This window comes from Eubalaena glacialis, chromosome 17 (assembly GCF_028564815.1).
Source record: "Eubalaena glacialis isolate mEubGla1 chromosome 17, mEubGla1.1.hap2.+ XY, whole genome shotgun sequence".
NCBI lineage: Eukaryota > Metazoa > Chordata > Mammalia > Artiodactyla > Balaenidae > Eubalaena > Eubalaena glacialis.
Genome location: NC_083732.1, coordinates 43,584,670 through 43,605,723, shown reverse-complemented (window position 1 = coordinate 43,605,723; position 21,054 = coordinate 43,584,670). Strand labels below are relative to the sequence as shown.

Sequence of the window (21,054 nt, the reverse complement as noted above, 5' to 3'; positions counted from 1 at the left end):
GATCTATCTATACGGATATAGATAGATAAATGTATTATATTATATTGACTATCTCTCTGAAATAGGAAAGTCCCAAACTACTATAGTTAATCCTATATTGGAATAGTACAAAGCTATTCTACTGGTGATATTTTCTCTTCTAAAAATCGTATTTGTGAAAAAAACATAAAATGTGCAACTTCCACATTCTCCGGTTCCAAAAAAACTAAAGCTGAAAATGGAAACTTTTATGGGGTGGGAATGTGGAAATTAAGGCTATAAGGTCTGAAGACCCTCAGCATTTCCAATATTCACAGCAAAACAGACTAATGTCAAGGACATGGTTTCACTGGGATACTACTTATGTTGAAAACATTCCTGAAGACATCCATGCATGGAAAGGTATGGAGAAGAATGGTTTCTAGTTTGTCATTTGTTTTTGTTTGACTTACTTTCTGTGAATTTCATAATCATATAGCATGAAGTAACATTTAAGCTTATTGATATTTAATGGCTTTTTTGGTTAGGGAAAATGGCACACTTGCTAAGTTGTTTTTATGTATTAGTTACAGATGATCCTGCATTTTTACAAATGGCTTGCAAATGTTCTAAATCTCTTATATGACAAAGTATTTCTCACTTTTACAAATGAACTACAACAAACTGAATTAACACAAAATACTTTGGTATGAAAAAAGGAAATAAATTCATGTTTACCTTTCAGTACACTAAAACTAAATGCATACTGATTTTTATAAAATAACTATACAATAACCTACAAAGTGAATTTGCTTACTAACAAAGATTAGATAAAATTGTTGGCAAACCTTGAGCAGTGGTTATGTGGTTACTAAGTCACATCACACTTATTTTAGTAGAGGTCATTTGTAGGATCTACACAACAAAAAATGTTGTGAAAATACTTGAGTATGGCCTCTTCGGGGCAGTTGCTAAAGAAAAGAGCTGTACTGCAGCAAAAGAGTCTCAGATTTCACTGTGGTCACTGAGTTTGCTCAAATTCTGAAATAGAAGGGGAAGAAATTAGCACTTGCTACTTACTTAACCCTTAAGTTGATATCATAGTCAAAGAACAGTAGTAACTGAAGCAAGCGTCCAGCCAAGCTAAGAAAATGGATATTCTCTGAGGCATCAGAGTATAGAAGTTTAAAGCTCCAGGTTCTAGGTCAGACTGCTGACTTTGAAACTGGCTCTACCACTTACAAATGGTATAACTTCCCTGGACCTCAGTTTCCCTATTTCTAAAAATAGGTTCAATAATAGTATCTACTTCATGAGGTTGTGGCAAATTTAGTGAAGTAACATAGGTAAAGCTCTTAGCACATTCCTGGAACATAATGAGCACACAGTGAATATTAGATATATAACAGTAGTAGCAGCAGCAGCAGCAGCAGTAATAGTAGTAGTAGAAATGATAATAATAACAATAATGTTATTATTATTATTTTGTAAATACATACTGTTCTAATTGCACATAATAGGGATGACTCAGAGAGATAACAAATGCTGTTCTAGGGATAAGGAAAGGCCAAACAATTCAAAATCAAAGAAAAATTATGGGAAATCAAAGTTCTAGGAACAGTTCTAAAACTAACCATACAGCCCAGTATTGGAAGGTAACTTTGACACTTCAGACCATGTGAGTGTTGGGCTCTGCAAATAGTATTTCCAAAGGTGGCAATATGAGCTTAGAGTAAAGGGTATGAGAGCAGCAAAAAGCTATAAGGCTATATTTAGAGTTTTTGCATTTGACAGAGGTGGATTCCAATTCCCAGGATAGTAGATCCTGGAAGACGCATTTATTTTATAAGCAAGCACTTTGCACTTAATAGGTGATCACCAAATCCTCTAAGCAGTGATATTGTTGGAAGATCCAAATTATTAAACAATTCATAACTTGTCCAAAAAAGGAATGAAAAAATTCCTTTACTTGTAGCAGAGGACTCTGAGGAGAGGGCACATTTTAATAGGTTTTTAGATGTCAGTGGGATAATAGGCTAATATAAAAAATGCAAAGCCCTTGTATTCTACATTCCAATTTTCTTATAATTCTGGCATGCAAACTTGCTCAACTCACCTTATTTAAGTGGATGTTACTTATTGCAGCAGATACTGATTCAAAAAAAATTGGTTTCTCTGAATCTAGGTTTCCCCAGTATTTCATTGCTTTTATCAAGGAAGCTATAAGAAAACACAAGTGATATAAGGTTACATGGAGCAGCAGAAGGATCATGTCCAATGTTAGCCAAGGATACTCCCTTACCTGTGCAGTGGACTAATGATACATCCACACTCTTGTTCTTACAGTCCGTGTAAACCTGGAAGAATTAAAATAGTACACCCACAATTAATTCAGGATAGCTGGCAGGAAGGAATAAGATGAGCTTCAGAAAGCAGAATTTCTAGTAAAAAAAAAGCCAGTGTTTATGATACCACACAACCAGGGGGTGGCATTGTAACACATTCAGGCATACTCTGACCCACTTCTAAAAGAGACGGTCTTAGCAAAGGAAGATGAACGCCAGCAAGGCATTTGCCTTTTTTTCTTTCATTCTTTCTTTCTTTTTTTTTAAATAGATCTTTATTGGAGTATAATTGCTTCACAATACTGTGTTAGTTTCTGTTGTATAACAAAGTGAATCAGCTATATGTATACATATATCCCCATATCCCCTCCCTCTTGCATGTCCCTCCTACCCTCTCTATCTCACCCCTCTAGGTGGTCACAAAGCACCGAGCTGATCTCCTTGTGCTATGCTGCTGCTTCCCACTAGCTATCTATTTTACATTTGGTAGTGTATATATGTCGATGCTACTCTCACTTTGCCCCAGCTTCCCCCTCCCCCTCTGTGTCCTCAAGTCAATTCTCCATGTCTATGTCTTTATTCCTGCCCTGCCACTAGGTTCATCAGTGCCATTTTTCTTTTTTTTTTTTTTAGATTCTCTATATATGCGTTAGCATACAGTATTTGTTTTTCTATTTCTGACTTACTTCACTTTGTATGACAGACTCTAGGTCCATCCACCTCACTACAAATAACTCAATTTCATTTCTTTTTATGGCTGAGTAATATTCCATTGTGTATATGTGTCACATCTTCTTTATCCATTCATCTGTCGATGGACATTTAGGTTGCTTCCATGTCCTGGCATTTACCTTTTATGTAACTAAGTTTTGCTGCTTACATTTTCCATTTTATTTAATAAAAATAAAAACACCACCTTTCCTTCCCTATAAGAATGATATAAAATTGTTTTCAACCGTCTTTTATTGGAAGTCAAGGACCCATCTGTGAATATGATGAAACTGCTTACCTACTGCTTACTTTAATATTTTACAACAACTTGTACATATTCATGGATTCTCTAAACCCCATCCATGGACAGTAAATTGAGAACCTCACTATAATCAAAGCCAAGTTTGATTGCCCAACTTCCATTTTTAGGGTCCACCAAGATGAGAGATCCTGACTAATTTTCTTGGCATAATGCAGGGTCTTGCCTTCTTTAAGTCCTAGAAAATCTCAAGTAGTAACAACCTTACTGAAGGCCCTGATCTTAAATTCACCCAGACCAAAGTCAGCCGACAAAACTCAGTAAATCCAGAAGTTTTAGTAACAGTAGGATGGATTTGGTTACATAATAGTAAAGTGTCATACATATAAAATGTAGAATGCTGCATTTACAAAACATTTTAAGAGTATGCATGATACACCCAAAAATTTCCCTTATATTCTTCCAGCAATAAGCAGTTATCTCTATGGTAGAAGAATTGTGGAATAATAGGAGACATCACTCTGAGCATAAATAAACAAACAAATAAACAAATAAATAATACATGGTCTGAGACTCGCCATTGAATAAATGGCTCCTGTTTTTGTAAGATAAAATGAAAATTCAAAGTGATCTGTCAGTGTTTTACTTTTTCTTAAGCTCAGTGAAGCACAAACACATTGCTATGGGTGGTTTGTTGATGCTGATAAACATATTCTCTAGTTCACTAAGTAGAAGTGTCCTAAGTAGAAGAATAAATAGAACTCACTCCATTTTCTTCAACCTATAACTCTTAGGAGAATCTTCCTTATACCAAAGTGACTAAGAAAATAAACCAGGGAGTGTTTTTGGGAAGCAGGAAGACATGCATGGCTGAAGAGACTCTGTGGCTCTTTACTCTGGACCCTATTTCAGGGTGGCAGGAACTAAGAAATAGTAGTAGTTGCAGTGATATTATTTTAACAAATGACTTTTGCAAAATGAGAACAAATAATAGAAGCTAGCATTATTGAATACTTACTAACTTCTAGAAACCTTTTTATATGTTTTATATACAATATGTCATTTCTAAGCTTCACAACAACTTGAAGTATTTCTACTTCCAGTTTACAAAAAAGCAAACAAATACTTAAACCCAGATCCTAGATCTAGTTATGTAGCTAATATTTGGACCTAGAATTTGTCTATATTTAAAGTCTATGGTCATAACATACATCACAATTTACTGTAACCATGATGAAATAAACTAAATAGTAATAAGGAAACTAAAAATAGCAAATTGATACAAAACTGCTGGTTTTGTATACACAGAAGGGCAAATGTCATTTTCTGCCAATTTAAAAATAAAATGCATCAGTTGACTTATTCCTTCATTATGTTGTGTAGTATTTTAAAACCATTAAGATGAATTCTTAAAAGTTTCTTTCTCAGCATGCCCAAAACCTAGATTATTTGAATTCCTCTGAATTTTCAACCTTAGATCTTAAACTCACTGACAATAAGTAACCATTTCCTCCTCTTTACTAACTCTAAGTCCTGATTTGCAATATCCAGAGAGGACAGCTAATAAATACTGGAGTATATTCAAAACAAATTTTAAATACAATTAAACAAAAAATATACATACTGACTTTTCCCAGTAAAAGGAAAATCCTAGTCTAGTGTTGCTCCAAACATAATCCTTGGACAAACTACATTGTTCAAAATGATTATTCCTGGGCCAGAACCAGGACTCAGAAAACTGCATTTTTTTCCTTCTGGTTTTATTGAGTTATAATTGACATACATCACTGTATAAGTTTAAGGTATACAGCATAAGGATTTGACATACATACATCATGAAATGATCACCACAGTAAGTTTGGTGAACATCCATCATCTAATATAGACACAAAATTAAAGAAATAGAAAAAAGATATTTTTCCTCTGATGAGAACTCTCAGGATTTACTCTCTCAACAACTTTCATATATAACATACAGAAGTGCTCATTCTATTTATCATGCTGTACCTACATCCCTAGTACTTTTTATCTTATAACCAGGAGTTTGTACTTTTTAACTGCCTTCATCCAATTCCCCCTCCCCTCACCCCTTGCCTCTGGTAACCACAAATCTGATCTCTTTTTCTATGAGTTTGTTTGTTTGTTTGCTTTTGGAGTATAATTGACCAACAACACTATGTTAGTTCCTGCTAACATAACATAATGTTTCATAATTTCTGTACATTTCAAAATGATCACTCCATCAAAAGACTGCATCTTAAATAAGCTCCCCAGGTGATCCTTATACACATAGGTTTAACAGTGTTCTTCTAGACCTTGGCAACACAGTAAATAAAAGTGCTGAACACAAGAAGCCCTCCAATGATGAGAGACTCTCTGTTTACAGTCAGGATTTAGATGCAAGAAAAGTATTGAGGTTGAACCCTATGCCAAATTGTGTGAAGTTTTTATGGTGAGCAACAAGAAATTAAAAGCATATTACACGTGGAAAAGGGTGATTTACCAAAAACAGCCACTAGATTTAAGGCCTAGGATATTTAAAATTCAATTCTTTTGCATAATTTATTTCTTTTTTGAATATCTACTAAATCTGAAACAAAATCGCCCCCCCATTTTTACAAAATGAATAAACTGAGATCCAGACAGGTTAAACAATTTTCCTAACATCTCCCAGCAGGTGTGATAGATCTGAGACTACACTCTGTCACATAGTAAGCTGCTTCTCTTCGCATAGTCCCACCCCATCTTTACAGGAAAGCCAGACTGAAGCTGACCTTTGTACTATCTTGAGTTTGAAAGGTTGGACATTTCAAATGTAAAATATGAATGAATAGAAACAGTTATGCAACACCATGGGAAAGCGATCATAATCTACAATGTGAGACCTTCTAAAGACTACTGGTTTTAACTCTTTAAAAGTCAATGTCCAATTTTGACTTCTGGCCATAAAGAGTAATTAATATAAAGACTATCCTATCCTCCGTAAATAAGTAGACAAATGGAGAAAATATATAAATTGTTTTCCGGCAATGGGAACAGGCAGCAAAAGACTGAGTTCTCTGAAAGAAAGAAAACAAATGAGGTGAGCTCTCAGATCATCTCAGCTTTCTGCTGCAAAGCAGTTTGTGGACCACGACATGATGAGGGGGGACCCAAGCAAAATGCAGCCACTTCACTGAGCTGAGAAGACAGAACTGGCATTCAGGAAGGATTGAGTGGGTGAAATTTATGGGAGAGAGTAATGGAAAGAAGGGACATATGCAGGGAAAGAGCTCCAGAAATTGCCATAGGTTATGATTAAGTTTTTGGCTGAATACAAAGCCTCACACAGCATGAGACTGTATGAAGCCAGGGTAAGAGAACCGCTGGGGAGCAAACAGCCAAAGGTGAGGTGAACCAAGCTCCACACAGCAGAAGCTAATGGAGGACTGAGGACAGCTGAGAAATAGACACTGCTTGATCCTCAAGATCCTCCCTCATATTTAAGGTATTGAGGAGAGAATACATGGAAATAAGAAAGGGAGTACATTCCTTATTGACTTAGTATTTACTCAAAAAAAAAGGAGGAAACAATTCCAGAAGTGTCTGAGTTTTCCTTGAATTGGCAAAATTAGGTGTTCCATCTAACTAAATGGAGGCTTCAGTTTTAAAGAAATAAAACTTTTATTTTTTGCAACCAGGATCATGGAGACCCCATGGAGATCATGGGGTAGAGGACACCATTGTCTGAGAGAATGGAGAAAAACCCCTGCACTGGGTATTATTTCAGAGACCAGGAATGGTTTCAGGTCAGACTGTACCCATCCACGATGTGAGAGACAACATCCTGCCATCATCAGGCCACTTGCTCATGGAGGGGACTTTTCTCCTTCTTTCTAGAAGCCTAGGAGTTGACTGCCCAGCATCTGCTATACCCATTACATCTCAAGTCTATGTTCTGTTCTAACACCCCACATGAATATCCACCTCTACTCCTCCTGCCCCCTCCAGATTCACACACAGCTAGAAACTTCACGGCATCTCCTGAAAAGAAATCTACAGTAGTGGGAGAAATAAAGTCTATGTCCTTTGGGGAGAATGGGTGAGATGAGTATTGAAACAAGCAGGATCAAAACCCCAGAGCTGAGAGAGAGACTGGTGAAACCCTGTTACTAAAGGGAAGGGAAAGAATCAGTCCAAACACAAGTTGTGCAAATACCTCAACAAGCATGGAGACTCCAGAATAGTCAGAAAAGGTCAATCCACTGCAATCTAGGATTAAAGAACACTTCTGATTCAGGCAGGGTTGTGTTGCTTCTTCTGTAGGAGGAACAGAGTTGAGTTAGGGAGAATTCTTAGAGATTTTTACTGTTGATATTGTTGAACATTGGGAAGATTAATGGTGGCCTCGTGTTTAACAAGGCCAATTCCAAACACTTTTAATTTTTACATTTTTCAGTTAATTACTAATTATTTTTGAACTCTTTGATTTTTGAATATTCAAATGTTATCTCAGGTAATTATTACATAACTCAGATAGGAAGATGGGCTAACTTAATTACCAGTATCATTTCACAGATAAACAAACTGAAGCTCAGCAAGTTTAGATGATTCTGAAAGGAGACCTGGCAAGTTAGTGCCAAACACAGCCCAGAACCGAGGCCGCTAGACATCCTCAAAATTCTCTTTGCAGAATATCCCACATCTTCCTTCATGCGTATGCCCAGAGGTAGAGCCCTATTTTGTGGTGTCCGAAGTTTATACAATTTTTGTGTCACACTAAGGAAAAGATTCCATCTTGGAGCTTGTCCCTCAGACTTAGAAGCATTCTGTGTGAGGGGCCTGAAAATTAAGCTTCATTTGGTTCATAGTAAATCTGACTCTGAATGCACCTGGTGGGAATTTTGTTTTTAATTAGGAGTTCATGACCTCTTTTTCACTAATGTCCTCAGGGCCACAGTTTTCTCGTGTGAAATGACATATTTCTAAACAGTGACAGGCCACCACATCTGAGGTCCCTCTAAGGAGTGATAAGGTTCTGAGAGCAAATCATGTAGGCCAAGATTCCCCCACCATTAGTAGGGGGAATTCAAATAAACTCCAATTCATTCATTATTATGAAATTCTCCGAAAATATAAATTTTTAATTGAGATAGTTTTGCTATGTAAAATGTCCATGGTTTTCCTCTATAGTGGCTACAGAAAAATGGGAATATGGTTGTTTCTCAATTAGCATTGAAGGGAAGTATGAGGGAAAATGGGTATTTTTAAAAACTAAGAAATGCTACAAAGTAATTTTTAATGTATTTTAAGAGTGGTATTCAGGTATAGGATTTGTTTCCAAGTTTCATCTTTAGATGTATATTCATATTTATTAATTGAAATAATAACTATAGAGCATGAGTATGTTCAAGAAATTTTTTGAAATGAAGTGAACGATACAAATGTGCAAGATCCTATTACCTTCTTCTAGGAGTTTATCCTTTAGTGCCAAGAATAACATTGGTAAATAACACATGATTAAAAATGAAAGAGAATGGAAATTTAAAAGAGGAAGAAGTGTCTTTGGGGCAATCAGGGAAGGCTTCACGTAAAAGTAAGCTTGAAGGGTATGTTTAATTCTAAAAGGTAGAAACAGGATGGAGTTGTAAGCATTCTAATCATATGGACAGCTTTAATTAAACACTAATGATAGTCTGAGATCTCAAACTTTTCCTGCTCCCAGTCAATCAATATTTATTGGGGGCCTACCTCATGCCAGGTACTCTAGTAGTGCCTCTGTTTCCCTTTTTCTCCCATGAGAAGGAGGGCTGAGGGTAAGTATAGATTCAGGCTATGATACTGGCTCAAAATGGTAAATTAGAAACTCAAACAAAATGAAAAGTGACCACAACTTAGTTCTTCCACTGACCACTCAGTAATAACAATTATAATTCAATATTTGCCTAAATAAAACAGGACCTAGCCCTACTATCCCAGGGCTCTTATTTATAGACTCAGATATAATGTGTCCCTGCTCATTATCAGAGATTGGAGAGAGGGTTTAAGAATACAGGAAAAATAAAAATATGTATCTTAAGCAAAGATAAACAGTGGAATGTTGATTGGTATTTATTCCTTTTATCTCCTAGTCTCACAGACACACACACACATGCACACACATATAGGTTGGCACTACATTAATTAGTTTAGAGATACATTTATTCCACCTTATTTAGAATTACAGAGGCAGAATTACTAGATCAATATTAAAAGATTTGCTAAGACATTTGGCCAATTATTTGTTTGTGGTATGTATTTCCTTGCAATTTTTTTTATGATTCATAAATATATTTTTATCCAATTTGGAAATATTTTATTGAATTTTCAGACTATAAGAATCTATAACAATTAAATATCAGATAAGCTTTCCTATAAAAGTTCAATAATTCACAAGATAAACATACATAAAATATATATAATGGATTAGATATTTCCTTACAAAGTTAGATATAAAAAACTTTAGTAAGACTAATCGTTTGCAATGTACCATGGAGTTCAAAATTTGAAGGGGTCGTATGCAATTCTCCTGAATATATCTGTTTTAGAAAATAAACTGTATGTGATTTTTTAAAAGACATCTCAGACCAGCTCTTTTTACATCTTTTCAGAATGTCAATAGTGTACATATCTTTTCAAGCTCTATGTTTAAAGAAAACATATTTATACCATGGAAATTGGCAAGTGCAACAAATCAGTGCTTTTCCACCACCCCAAGCCATAACCTCCACTCCAAGAGTTGTTTGTCAAAGACTTACCAGCACATCACTACGTAAATCTGGTACTCTTGTTAAACAAAGAAAATAATCAGTAATGTTTAAAAATTCAATGGCTTGGATTAAATAAATAAATGAAACCTCTGACATATTTAGCAATAGATGTTAAAATGACAGTGATGTTCTACACACAGCCTGCTGTCTCCACCTCCATCTTGAGTTGGGATGCTGTGCAACTGCTTTGAGCTAGAAACTCTGGTCTGAAAGTGCTGGGTTTGAGGTCTCTGCACGCTGCATCCTATGAGCCAGTGAAACTAGACTAAGTGCAAAACAAAAGAAAAAAAAAAGTGGCCTGGAACTGTACCAGCAATATTTTCAAGGTTCTCCTGTATACAATTTAATGAGTTTGGACATATGCAAAAACTCATGAAAACATCACCATTATCAAGCTGAAGGTGTCATTACTGTGATCTGTGGGATGATTCTGCACACGAGCTGGTATTTCTCTTTCCTCTCATCAGACTTGGAGCCGTGTGGCTGGCAGGGTCTTGGTGCTCCAGCCGGGTGTCAGCTCTGTGCCTCTGAGGTGGGAGAGCTGAGTTCAGGTCATTGGTCCACTGAGACCGCCCAGCTCCATGTAATATCAACCAGCGAAAGCTCTCACAGAAATCTCCATCTCAACCCTAAAACCCAGCTCCACTCAGCAAGCAGTAAGCTACAGTGCTGGACAACCTATGCCAAACCACTAGCAAGACAGAAACACAACTCCACCCATTAGCAGAGAGGCTGCCTAAAATCATAATAAGGTCACAGACACTCCCAAAAAAGCCACTGGATGCAGTCCTGCCCACCAGAAAGACAAGATCCAGCTGCATCCACCAGAACACAGGCACTAGTACCCTCCACCAGGAAGCCTACACAACCCACTGAACCAACCATAGCCACTGGGGGTAAAGACCCAAAACAATGGGAACTACGAACGTGCAGCCTGTGGAAAGGAGACACCAAACACAGTAAGTTAATCAAAATGAGAAGACAGAGAAACACACAGCAGATGAAGGAGCAAGGTAAAAACACACCAGAAAAAAAAAAAAAAAAAGAGGAAATAGGCAGTATTCCTGAAAAAGAATTCAAAGTAATGATAGTAAAGATGATCCAAAATCTTGTAAATAGAATGGCGAAAACACAAGAAACGTTTAACAAGGACTTATACAACTAAGAGAAAATGAAAAATGATGAACAACACAATAAATGAAATTAAAATTCTCTAGAAGTAATCAACAGCAGAATAACTGAGGCAGAAGAACGGATAAGTGACCTGGAAGATAAAAAAAATGGAAATAACTACTGCAGAGCAGAATAAAGAGAAAAGAATGAAAAGAATTGAGGACAGCTTTAGAGACCTCTGGGATAACATTAACCGCACCGACATCCGAATTATAGGGTTTCCAGAAAAGAGAAAAAGAAAGAGTCTGAGAAAATATTGGAACAGATTATAGTTGAAAATTTCCCTAACATGGGAAAGGAGAAAATCAATCAAGTCCAGGAGGCACAGAGAGTCCCATACAGTATAAATGCAAGCGGAAACACATCAAGACACATATTAATCAAACTATCAAAAATTAAATACAAAGAAAAAATATTAAAAGCAGCAAGGGAAAAAACCAAATAACATACAGGGGAATCCCCATAAGGTTAACAGCAGATCTTTCAGCAGAAACTCTGCAAGCCAGAGGGAGCGCCAGGACATATTTAAAGTGATGAAAGGGAAAAATATACAACCAAGATTACTCTAACCAGCAACGATCTCATTCAGGTGTGATGGAGAAATTAAAAGCTTTACAGACAAGCAAAAGCTAAGAGAATTCAGCACCACCAAACCAGCTTTAAAAAAATTGCTAAATGAACTTCTCTAGGCAGGAAACACAAGAGAAGGAAAAGACCTACAATAACAAACCAAAAACAATTAAGAAAATGGTAATAGGAATATACATATCGATAATTACCTTAAATGTAAATGGATAAAATGCTCCCACCAAAAGACAGAGGCCGGCTGAATGGATACAAAAATAAGACCCATATATATGCTGTCTACAAGAGAGCCACTTCAGACTAGGGACACATACATCCTGAAAGTGAGGGGATGGAAGAAGATATTCCATGCAAATGGAAAATCAAAAGAAAGCTGGAGTAGCAATACTCATATAAGACACAATAGACTTTAAAATAAAGACTATTACAAGAGACAAAGGAGGACACTACATAATGATCAAGGGATCAATCCAGGAAGAAGATAAAACAATTGTAAATATTTATGCACCCAACATAGGAGCACCTCAATACATAAGGCAAGTGCTAACAGCCATAAAAGGGGAAATCAACAGTAACACAATCATAGTAGGGGACTTTAACACCCCACTTTCACCAATAGACAGATCATCCAAAATGCAAATAAGTAAGGAAACACAAGCTTTAAACGGTACATTAAACAAGATGGACTTAATTGATATTTATAGGACATTCCATGCAAAAACAACACAATATGCTTTCTTCTCAAGTGCTCATGGAACATTCTCCAGGATAGATCATATCTTGGGTCACAAATCAAGCCTTGGTAAATTTAAGAAAAATGAAATTCTATCAAGTATCTTTTCTGACCGCAATGCTATAAGACTAGTTACCAATTACAGGAAAATATCTGTAAATAATACAAACACATAGAGGCTAAACAATACACTACTTAATAACCAAGAGATAACTGAAGAAAACAAAGAGGAAGTCAAAAAAACCTAGAAACAAATGACAATGAAAACACACAGACCCAAAACCTTTGGGATGCAGCAAAAGCAGTTCTAAGAGGGAAATTTATAGCATTACAATCCTACCTCAAGAAACAAGAAACATCTCAAATAAAAAACCTAACATTACACCTAAAGCAATTAGAGGAAGTAGAACAAAAAAGCCCCAAAGTTAGCAGAAGGAAGCAAATCATAAAGAACAGATCAGAAATAAATGAAAAAGAAATGAAGGAAACCATAACAAAGATCAATAAAATTAAAAGCTAGTTCTTTGAGAAGATAAATAAAGTTGATAAACCATTAACCAGACTCATCAAGGAAAAAAAAGGGAGAAGACTTAAACCAATAGAATTTGAAATGAAAAAGGAGAAGGAACAACTGACACTGCAGAAATACCAATGATCATGAGTGATTACTACAGGCAACTATATGCCAATAAAATGCACAACCTGGAAGAAATGGACAATTACTTAGAAATGCACAACTTCTGAGAGTGTACCAGGAAGAAATAGAAAATATGAAAAGACCAATCACAAGCACTGAAAATTAGACTGTGATTAAAAATTTTCCAACCAAAGAAAGCCTAGGACCAGATGGCTTCACAGGTGAATTCTCTCAAACATTTCGAGAAGCGCTAACACCTATCCTTCTCAAATTCTTCCAAAATATAGCAGAGGGAGGAACACTCCCAAACTCATTCTACAATGCCACCATCACCCTGATACCAAAACCGGACAAAGATGTCACAAAGAAAGAAAACTACAGGCCAATATCACTGATGAACATAGATGCAAAAATCCTCAAGAAAATACTAGCAAACAGAATCCAACAGCACATTAAAAGGATGATAAACCATGATCAACTGGGGTTTATCCCAGGAATGCAAGGATACTTCACTATACACAAATCGATCAATGTGATACACCATATTAACAAATTGGAGGAGAAAATCCATATGATCGTCTCAATAGATGGAGAAAAAACTTTCGACAAAATTCAACACCCATTTATGATAAAAACCTCTGGAAAGTAAGCAAAGAGGAAACTTACCTCAACATAATAAAGGCCATATATGCCAAACCCACAGCCAACCTTGCTCTCAATGGTGAAAAATTGAAACCACTTCCTCCAAGATCAAGAATAAGACAAGGTGGTCCATTCTCACCACTATTATTCAACATAGTTTTGGAAGTTTTAGCCACAGCCATCAGAGAAGAAAAAGAGATAAAAGAAATCCAAAGAGGAAAAGAAGAAGTAAAGCTGTCACTGTTTGCAGATGACATGATACTATACATAGACAATCCTAAAGATGATACCAGAAAACTTCTAGAGCTCATCAATGAATTTGGTAAAGTAGCAGGATACAGTGTTAATGTACAGAAATCTCTCGCATTCCTATACATTAATGATGAAAAATCTGAAAGATAAATTAAGGAAACACTCCCATTTACCATTGTAACAAACAGAATAAAATACCTAGTAATAAACCTACCTAAGGAGAAAAAAGACCTGTATGCAGAAAACTATAAGACACTGATGAAAGAAGTTAAAGATGATACAAGCAGATGGAGAGATATACTATGTCTTAGATTGGAAGAATCAACATTGTGAAAATGACTATACTACCCAAAGAAATCTACAGATTCAGTGCAATCCCTATCAAAGTACCAATGGCATTTTTCACAGAACTAGAACAAAAAATTTTACAATTTGTATGGAAACACAAAAGACCCTGAATAGCCAAAGCAATCTTGAGGAAAAAAAAAAAAAAAAAAAAAGGAGCTGGAGGAATCAGGCTCCCAGAGTTCAGACTATACTACAAGGCTACAGTAATCAAGACAGTATGGTACTGGCACAAAAACAGAAATATAGATCAATGGAACAGGATAGAAAGCCCAGAGATAAACCTACGCACTTATGGTCACCTTATTTTTGATAAAGGAGGCAAGAATATACAATGAAGGAAAGACAGCCTCTTCAATAAGTGGTACTGGGGAAACTGGACAGCTACATGTAAAAGAATGCAATTAAAACACTCCCTAACACCATACACAAAAATAAACTCAAAATGGATTAAAGACCTTAATGGAAGGTCAGACACTATAAAACTCTTAGAGGAAAACATAGGCAGAACACTCTATGACATAAATCACAGCAAGATCCTTTTTGACCCACCTCCTGGAGAAATGGATATAAAAACAAAAATAAACAAATGGGACCTAATGAAAGTTAAAAGCTTTTGCACAGCAAAGGAATCCAAAAACAAGATGAAAAGACAACCTTCGGAATGGAAGAACATTTCTGCAAATGAAGCAACTGATAAAGGATTAATCTCCAAGACTTACAAGCACCTCATGCAGCTCAATATCAAAAAAACATATAACCAATCCAAAAATTGGCAGAAAACCTAAATAGACATTTCTCCAAAGAAGGTATACAGATTGCCAACAAACACATGAAAGGATGCTCAACATCACTAATCATTAGAGAAATGCAAATCAAAACTACAATGAGGTATCACCTCACAGCAGTCAGAATAGCCATCATCAAAATATCTACAAACAATAAATGCTGGAGAGGGTGTGGAGAAAAGGGAACCCTGTTGCACTGCTGGTAGGCATGTAAACTGATACAGCCACTATGGAAAACAGTATGGAGGTTCCTTAAAAAACTAAAAATAGAACTACCATAAGACCCAGCAATCCCACTACTGGGCATATACCCTGAGAAAACCATAATTCAAAAAGAGTCATGTACCACAATGTTCATTGCAGCTCTATTTACAATAACAGGACATGGAAGCAACCTAAGTGTCCATTGCCAGATGAATGGATAAAGATGTGGTACATATATACAATGGAATATTACTCAGCCATAAAAAGAAATGAAATTGAGTTATTTGTAGTGAGGTGGATGGACCTAGAGACTGTCATACACAGTGAAGTAAGTCAGAAAGAGAAAAATAAAAACCATGTGCTAACACATATATATATGGAATCTAACAACAACAAAAAAATGATTCTGAAGAACCTAGAGTCAGGATAGGAATAAAGACGCAGATATAGAGAATGAACTTGAGGAAACGGGGAGGGGGGAGGGCAAGCTGGATGAAGTGAGAGAGTGGCTTGGACTTATATATACTACCAAATATAAAGTAGATAGCTAGTAGGAAACAGCCGCATAGCACAGGGAGATCAGCTCTGTTCTTTGTGGCCACCTAGAGGGGTGGGATAGGGAGGGTGGGAGAGAGATGCAAGAGGGACGAGATATGTGGATATATGTATATGTATAGCTGATTCACTTTGTTATAAAGCAGAAACTAACACACCATTGTAAAGCAATTATACTCCAATAAAGATGTTAAAAAAAAAGACAGTGATGATACAATTTGATAACAAAATTAATGAAGTCTTTTTTTACATCTCCTTACACAGCATTGCTCTTAACAAATGACATATGTCATTTATAATATATTACATATTTCAAAATAAGCTAAATCTAAAATCCTTAGTCCAAAAATTTACATAGAAAAAGTTATCATTAATATCTAATCCCCCAGATTATATAAATTATGAATTTTTGAGATCTTTAAGCCTTATTCTGTATTTACTAGAAAACATAATTGTTATTGGCAATATTTAATATAATTAAATATATATTAAATATAATCTGAAAAATATTAACAACTATTTTATTTGGAAAATGTCAATGCATTGCTTTTCCTGAAGGAGATACATAAATTATTACCCATAACTAACTTTATGGCATGTGTTCTATCATCCCCATTCCTTAACAAGCCAAACATGGCTAATCAATCATGGTAATTTTTCCACTTAGATCAAAGAAGACCTCAGAATTTTTATCAATTCAGTGTTGCAGGAAGTCACTACTAGTTCATAAGAAATTTACTTGTTGATCTGAACATAATATTCCAGTGAAAAAACTCTGTATATATTATTTGGAGAGATTGATCACTAGATCTAAATGATTAGGAAATGGTGGTTAAAATGTACAGAAAATTATTTAAGAAATAAGTTTTTTCTCTTTTCTATCCTATCACATTTATTTCACTTGTAAATTATACTTGCCATTCTCTGTATTTTCTTGCAATTAGTTCATTATTTAAGTGATGATAGATTGTTAACTATGAAAATGTTTGGGTTTAATCAATAGAGAAACAAAAATTTTCCTTCCATTGTTTCAGTGTGCTTGCTTTGTCTTTCATTTTTACAATCGAGGTTCCTCTTTTCTGCTCCTTTGATCAAAATACATGCACATTTTCACATCATCCAAAACAAAATAAAAGAAAACAAAAGAATTGTGCCATGTATTTGTGGATAATCATTTAAGTAAGCTATATTAAGAGAAGCAATTCATGATGTTTTTTGTAAATAAAAAGACATTCTTAATGGCAAAGTTACCATTTCACTCAAATGGAAAATTAAATACAAAGGACATTTCTGAAATCTTCCCAAAAATAAGTGAAATTTTCTTTTACACTCTCAGTTCTGCCATTGTAATGATTTTATGGCTATATGCTTGGGTTCTAAGCTTCTAAGTAAATCAACCAGTGCAATAAAAATCACATTGTTATAAAAAAGAGTAAAGTGAATGCACAGCTAATATCCTGCCTTATACAAAATGAGGTAAGCTTGGAGCATGTACAAAAGAGACAACTAATCTGTACCCATGTGGGATGTGGTAAATGATGGGCTTTATCTACAAAAAACATTTCAGAAAGAAATTAACCACCAGGTGTGGGTGAGCAATTAACTCCAGACTGTGCAAGCCAGCTCTTTCCTGTGGAATATTCATTAACTCCTTTTATTAAAAAGTATTCATAGTTGCATAATTTAGGAGTGCTTCTTTTATACTTCAAAATGTTCTTGACAGTCTGTGAGTCATTCATAATTTTTTAAAAGAAGGCATTTTCTGTTGATATCAAGTAACTATTGAGAAACAGATTTACATCTCAAACTTCTCAAGAAAACAAGGATATCAGAAATATTTAGGACAAACCAAAACACTATCATTTGAAAACATGTGCACATATTATTGAGCATCTCTCTAATTCATTCATTCATTCATTCAAGCAGTCAATCAATATAGAAGTATTGGGTGCTTAGTCTAATCATTGTCCTAAGAAATACAAGCAGAATGATGGACAAGAGAGATGATGGTCCTTACCCTCAATAGACTCACAACCAAGCTAGGAAACCAGTCAGTTGAACTAGTAATCTGAAGTGTTACAAAGACTGGGAAAGTTATGCAGAAAGTTCTAAGGAGGTACAGGATAGACCTGATATTATAGACAGAATAATGACCCCCAATTATGTCCATATCTTAATCCCTAGAACCTGTGGAATATGTTGCCTTACATGGCAAAAGGAATTTTGCAGACTTGATTAAATTAAGGATCCTGAGATGAGCAGATTACCCTGGATTATTGTTGTGAGGGAGGTCCAATGTAATTACAAGGGTTCTTATGAGAGGGAGGCAGGACGGTCAGAGTCAGAGAGGGAGATATGGTGATAGAAGAAGAGGTCAGAGAGATATGAAAATGCCAACACTGCTGGTTTGAAGATGGAGAAAGTGGTCATGAGCCAAGGAATGTGGATGGCCTCCAGAAATTGAAAAGGACAAGGAAGTAAAATTATTCTCCCCTAGAGTCTCCAGACAAAATACAGCTGGTTTGGGGAACTGGAAGGGGGAGGTGGTTGAGGGAGGGGAGCTAATTTAGGTTTCAGCATCCATGATGACAGAAATCATGCCTGCTTTCTTCGTCCTTGAATATACAGCATCCATCATTGTGCCTAGGACTCAGAAGATGTCCATTAAATATAAAAATATTTGCTGAGTGAACAAGGACATGATAATACAGGAATGAAAGGAAGAATGGGACATGTAACCTGAGATTTGGAGGATAGTTTGAAGTTAAGCAGGTAAGAAGGTGGTGGATGGAGACCTTCAAGATGGCAGAAGAGTAAGACGTGGAGATCACCTTCCTCCCCACAAATACATCAGAAATACATCTACATGTGGAACAACTCCTACAGAACACCTACTGAATGCTGGCAGAAGACCTCAGACTTCCCAAAAGGCAAGAAACTCCCCACGTACCTGGGTAGGGCAAAAGAAAAAAAGAAAAAACAGAGACAAAAGAATAGGGATGGGGCTTCCCTGGTGGCGCAGTGGTTGAGAATCTGCCTGCCAATGCAGGGGATGCGGGTTCGAGCCCTGGTCTGGGAAGATCCCACATGCCGCGGAGCAACTGGGCCCGTGAGCCACAACTACTGAGCCTGCGCGTCTGGAGCCTGTGCTCCGCAACAAGAGAGGCCGCGACAGTGAGAGGCCCGCGCACCGCGATGAAGAGTGGCCCCCCACTTGACACAACTAGAGAAAGCCCTCCCACAGAAACGAAGACCCAACACAGCCAAAAATAAATAAATAAATAAATTTAAAAAAAAAAAAAAAAAAAAAAAAAAGAATAGGGATGGGACCTGCACAAGTGGGAAGGAGCTGTGAAGGAGGAAAAGTTTCCACACACTAGGAAGCCACTTCACTGGCGGAGACGGGGGGCGAGGTGGCAGGGGGGAAGATTCGGAGCCACGAAGGAGAGTACAGCAACAGGGGTGCAGAAGGCAAAGCAGAGAGATTCCCACAAAGAGGATCGGTGCCGACCAGCACTCACCAGCCTGAGAACCTTGTCTGCTCACTCGCCGGGAAGGGTGGGGTCTGGGAGCTGAAGCTCGGCCTTCGGAGGTCAGATCCCAGGGAGAGGACTGGGGTTGGCTGCGTGAACACAGCCTGAAGGGAGCTAGTGCACAACAGCTAGCCAGGATGGAGTCCAGGAAAATGTCTGGACGTGCCTAAGAGGCAAGAGACCATTGTTTCACGGTGCGTGAGGAGAGGGGATTCAGAGCACCGCCTAAACGAGCTCCAGAGATGGGCGCGAGGCAGGGCTATCAGTGCAGACACCAGAGACAGGCATGAAATGCTAAGGCTGCTGCTGCAGCCACCAAGAAGCCTGTGTGCAAGCAAAGGTCGCTATCCACATCTCCCCTCCCAGGAGCCTGTGGAGCCGACCACTGCCAGGGTCCCGTGATCCAGGGACAATTTCCCTGGGAGAAAACACGGCATGCCACAGGCTGTTGCAATGTCATGCTGGCCTCTGCTGCCACAGGATTACCCCACACTCTGTACCCCTCCCTGCCCCTGGCCTGAGTGAGCCAGAGCCCCCTAATCAGCTACTACTTTAACCCCCTCCTGTCTGAGTGAAGAACAGACGCCCTCAAGTGATCTACATGCAGAGGCACTGCCAAATACGAAGCTGAACCCCAGGAGCTGTGTGAACAAAGAAGAGAAAGGGAAATTTCTCCCAGCAGGCTCAGGAACAGTGGCTTAAATCGCCACAATCAACTTGATGTACCTTGAATCTGTGGAATACTTGAATAGACAATGAATCATCCCAAAATTGAGAAAGTGGACTTTGGGAGCAAAGATATGTATATGTTTTTCCTTCTTCTCTTTTTCTGAGTGTGTATCTGTATGCTTCTTTGTGTGATTTTGTCTGTATAGCTTTGCTTTTACCATTTGTCCTAGGGTCCTGTCTGTCCATTTTTTTAAATTACTTTTTAATTTTTAATAATTATGTTTTACTTTTCATTTTAATAACTTTATTTTATTGTCTTTCTTTATTTTTTTCTCCCTTTTCTACTGAACCATGTGGCTGACAGGGTCTTGGTGCTACACCAAGGTGTCCGGCCTATGCCTCTGAGGTGGGAGAGCCGAGTTCAGGACATTGGTCCACCAGAGACCTCCTGGCTACATGTACTATCAAATGGCAAAAGCCCTCCCAGAGATCTCCATCTCAATGCTAAGACGCAGCTCCACTCAATGATCAGCAAGCTACAGTGCTGGACAACCTGTGCCAAACAAGTAGTAAGACAGGAACACAACCCCACCCACTAGCAGAGAGGCTGCCTAAAATCATGAAAAGGTCACAGACACCCCAAAACAAACCACCGGAAGCGGTCCTGCCCACCAGAAAGACAAGATCCAGCCTCATCCACCAGAACACAGGCACCAGTCCCCTCCACCAGGAAGCCTACACAACCTACTAAACCAACTTTAGCCACTGGGGGCAGACACCAAAACCAAAAGGAACTATGAACCTGCAGCCTGTGGGAAGGAGACCCTAAACACAGTAAGTGAAGCAAAATGCAACGACAAAGAAACACACAGCAGAA

General features: G+C 37.4%; 1 protein-coding gene across 5 annotated transcripts in view; it reads right to left on the bottom strand.

Moving 5' to 3' along the window:
* Positions 1-818: 818 nt before the first annotated feature.
* Positions 819-21,054, bottom strand: part of SLC26A7 (solute carrier family 26 member 7) — a 198,697-nt gene continuing 178,461 nt past the window's right edge. For all 5 annotated transcript variants that reach the window (XM_061171383.1, XM_061171386.1, XM_061171384.1 and 2 more), the window contains 4 exons: positions 7,472-7,572; positions 2,261-2,315; positions 2,075-2,178; positions 819-999 (listed from right to left, as the gene is read on the bottom strand). In XM_061171383.1, the coding sequence (XP_061027366.1) occupies positions 964-999; positions 2,075-2,178; positions 2,261-2,315; positions 7,472-7,572 (296 nt within the window). In that variant the 3' untranslated portion in view covers positions 819-963. The remainder of the gene's footprint in view (positions 1,000-2,074; positions 2,179-2,260; positions 2,316-7,471; positions 7,573-21,054) is intronic.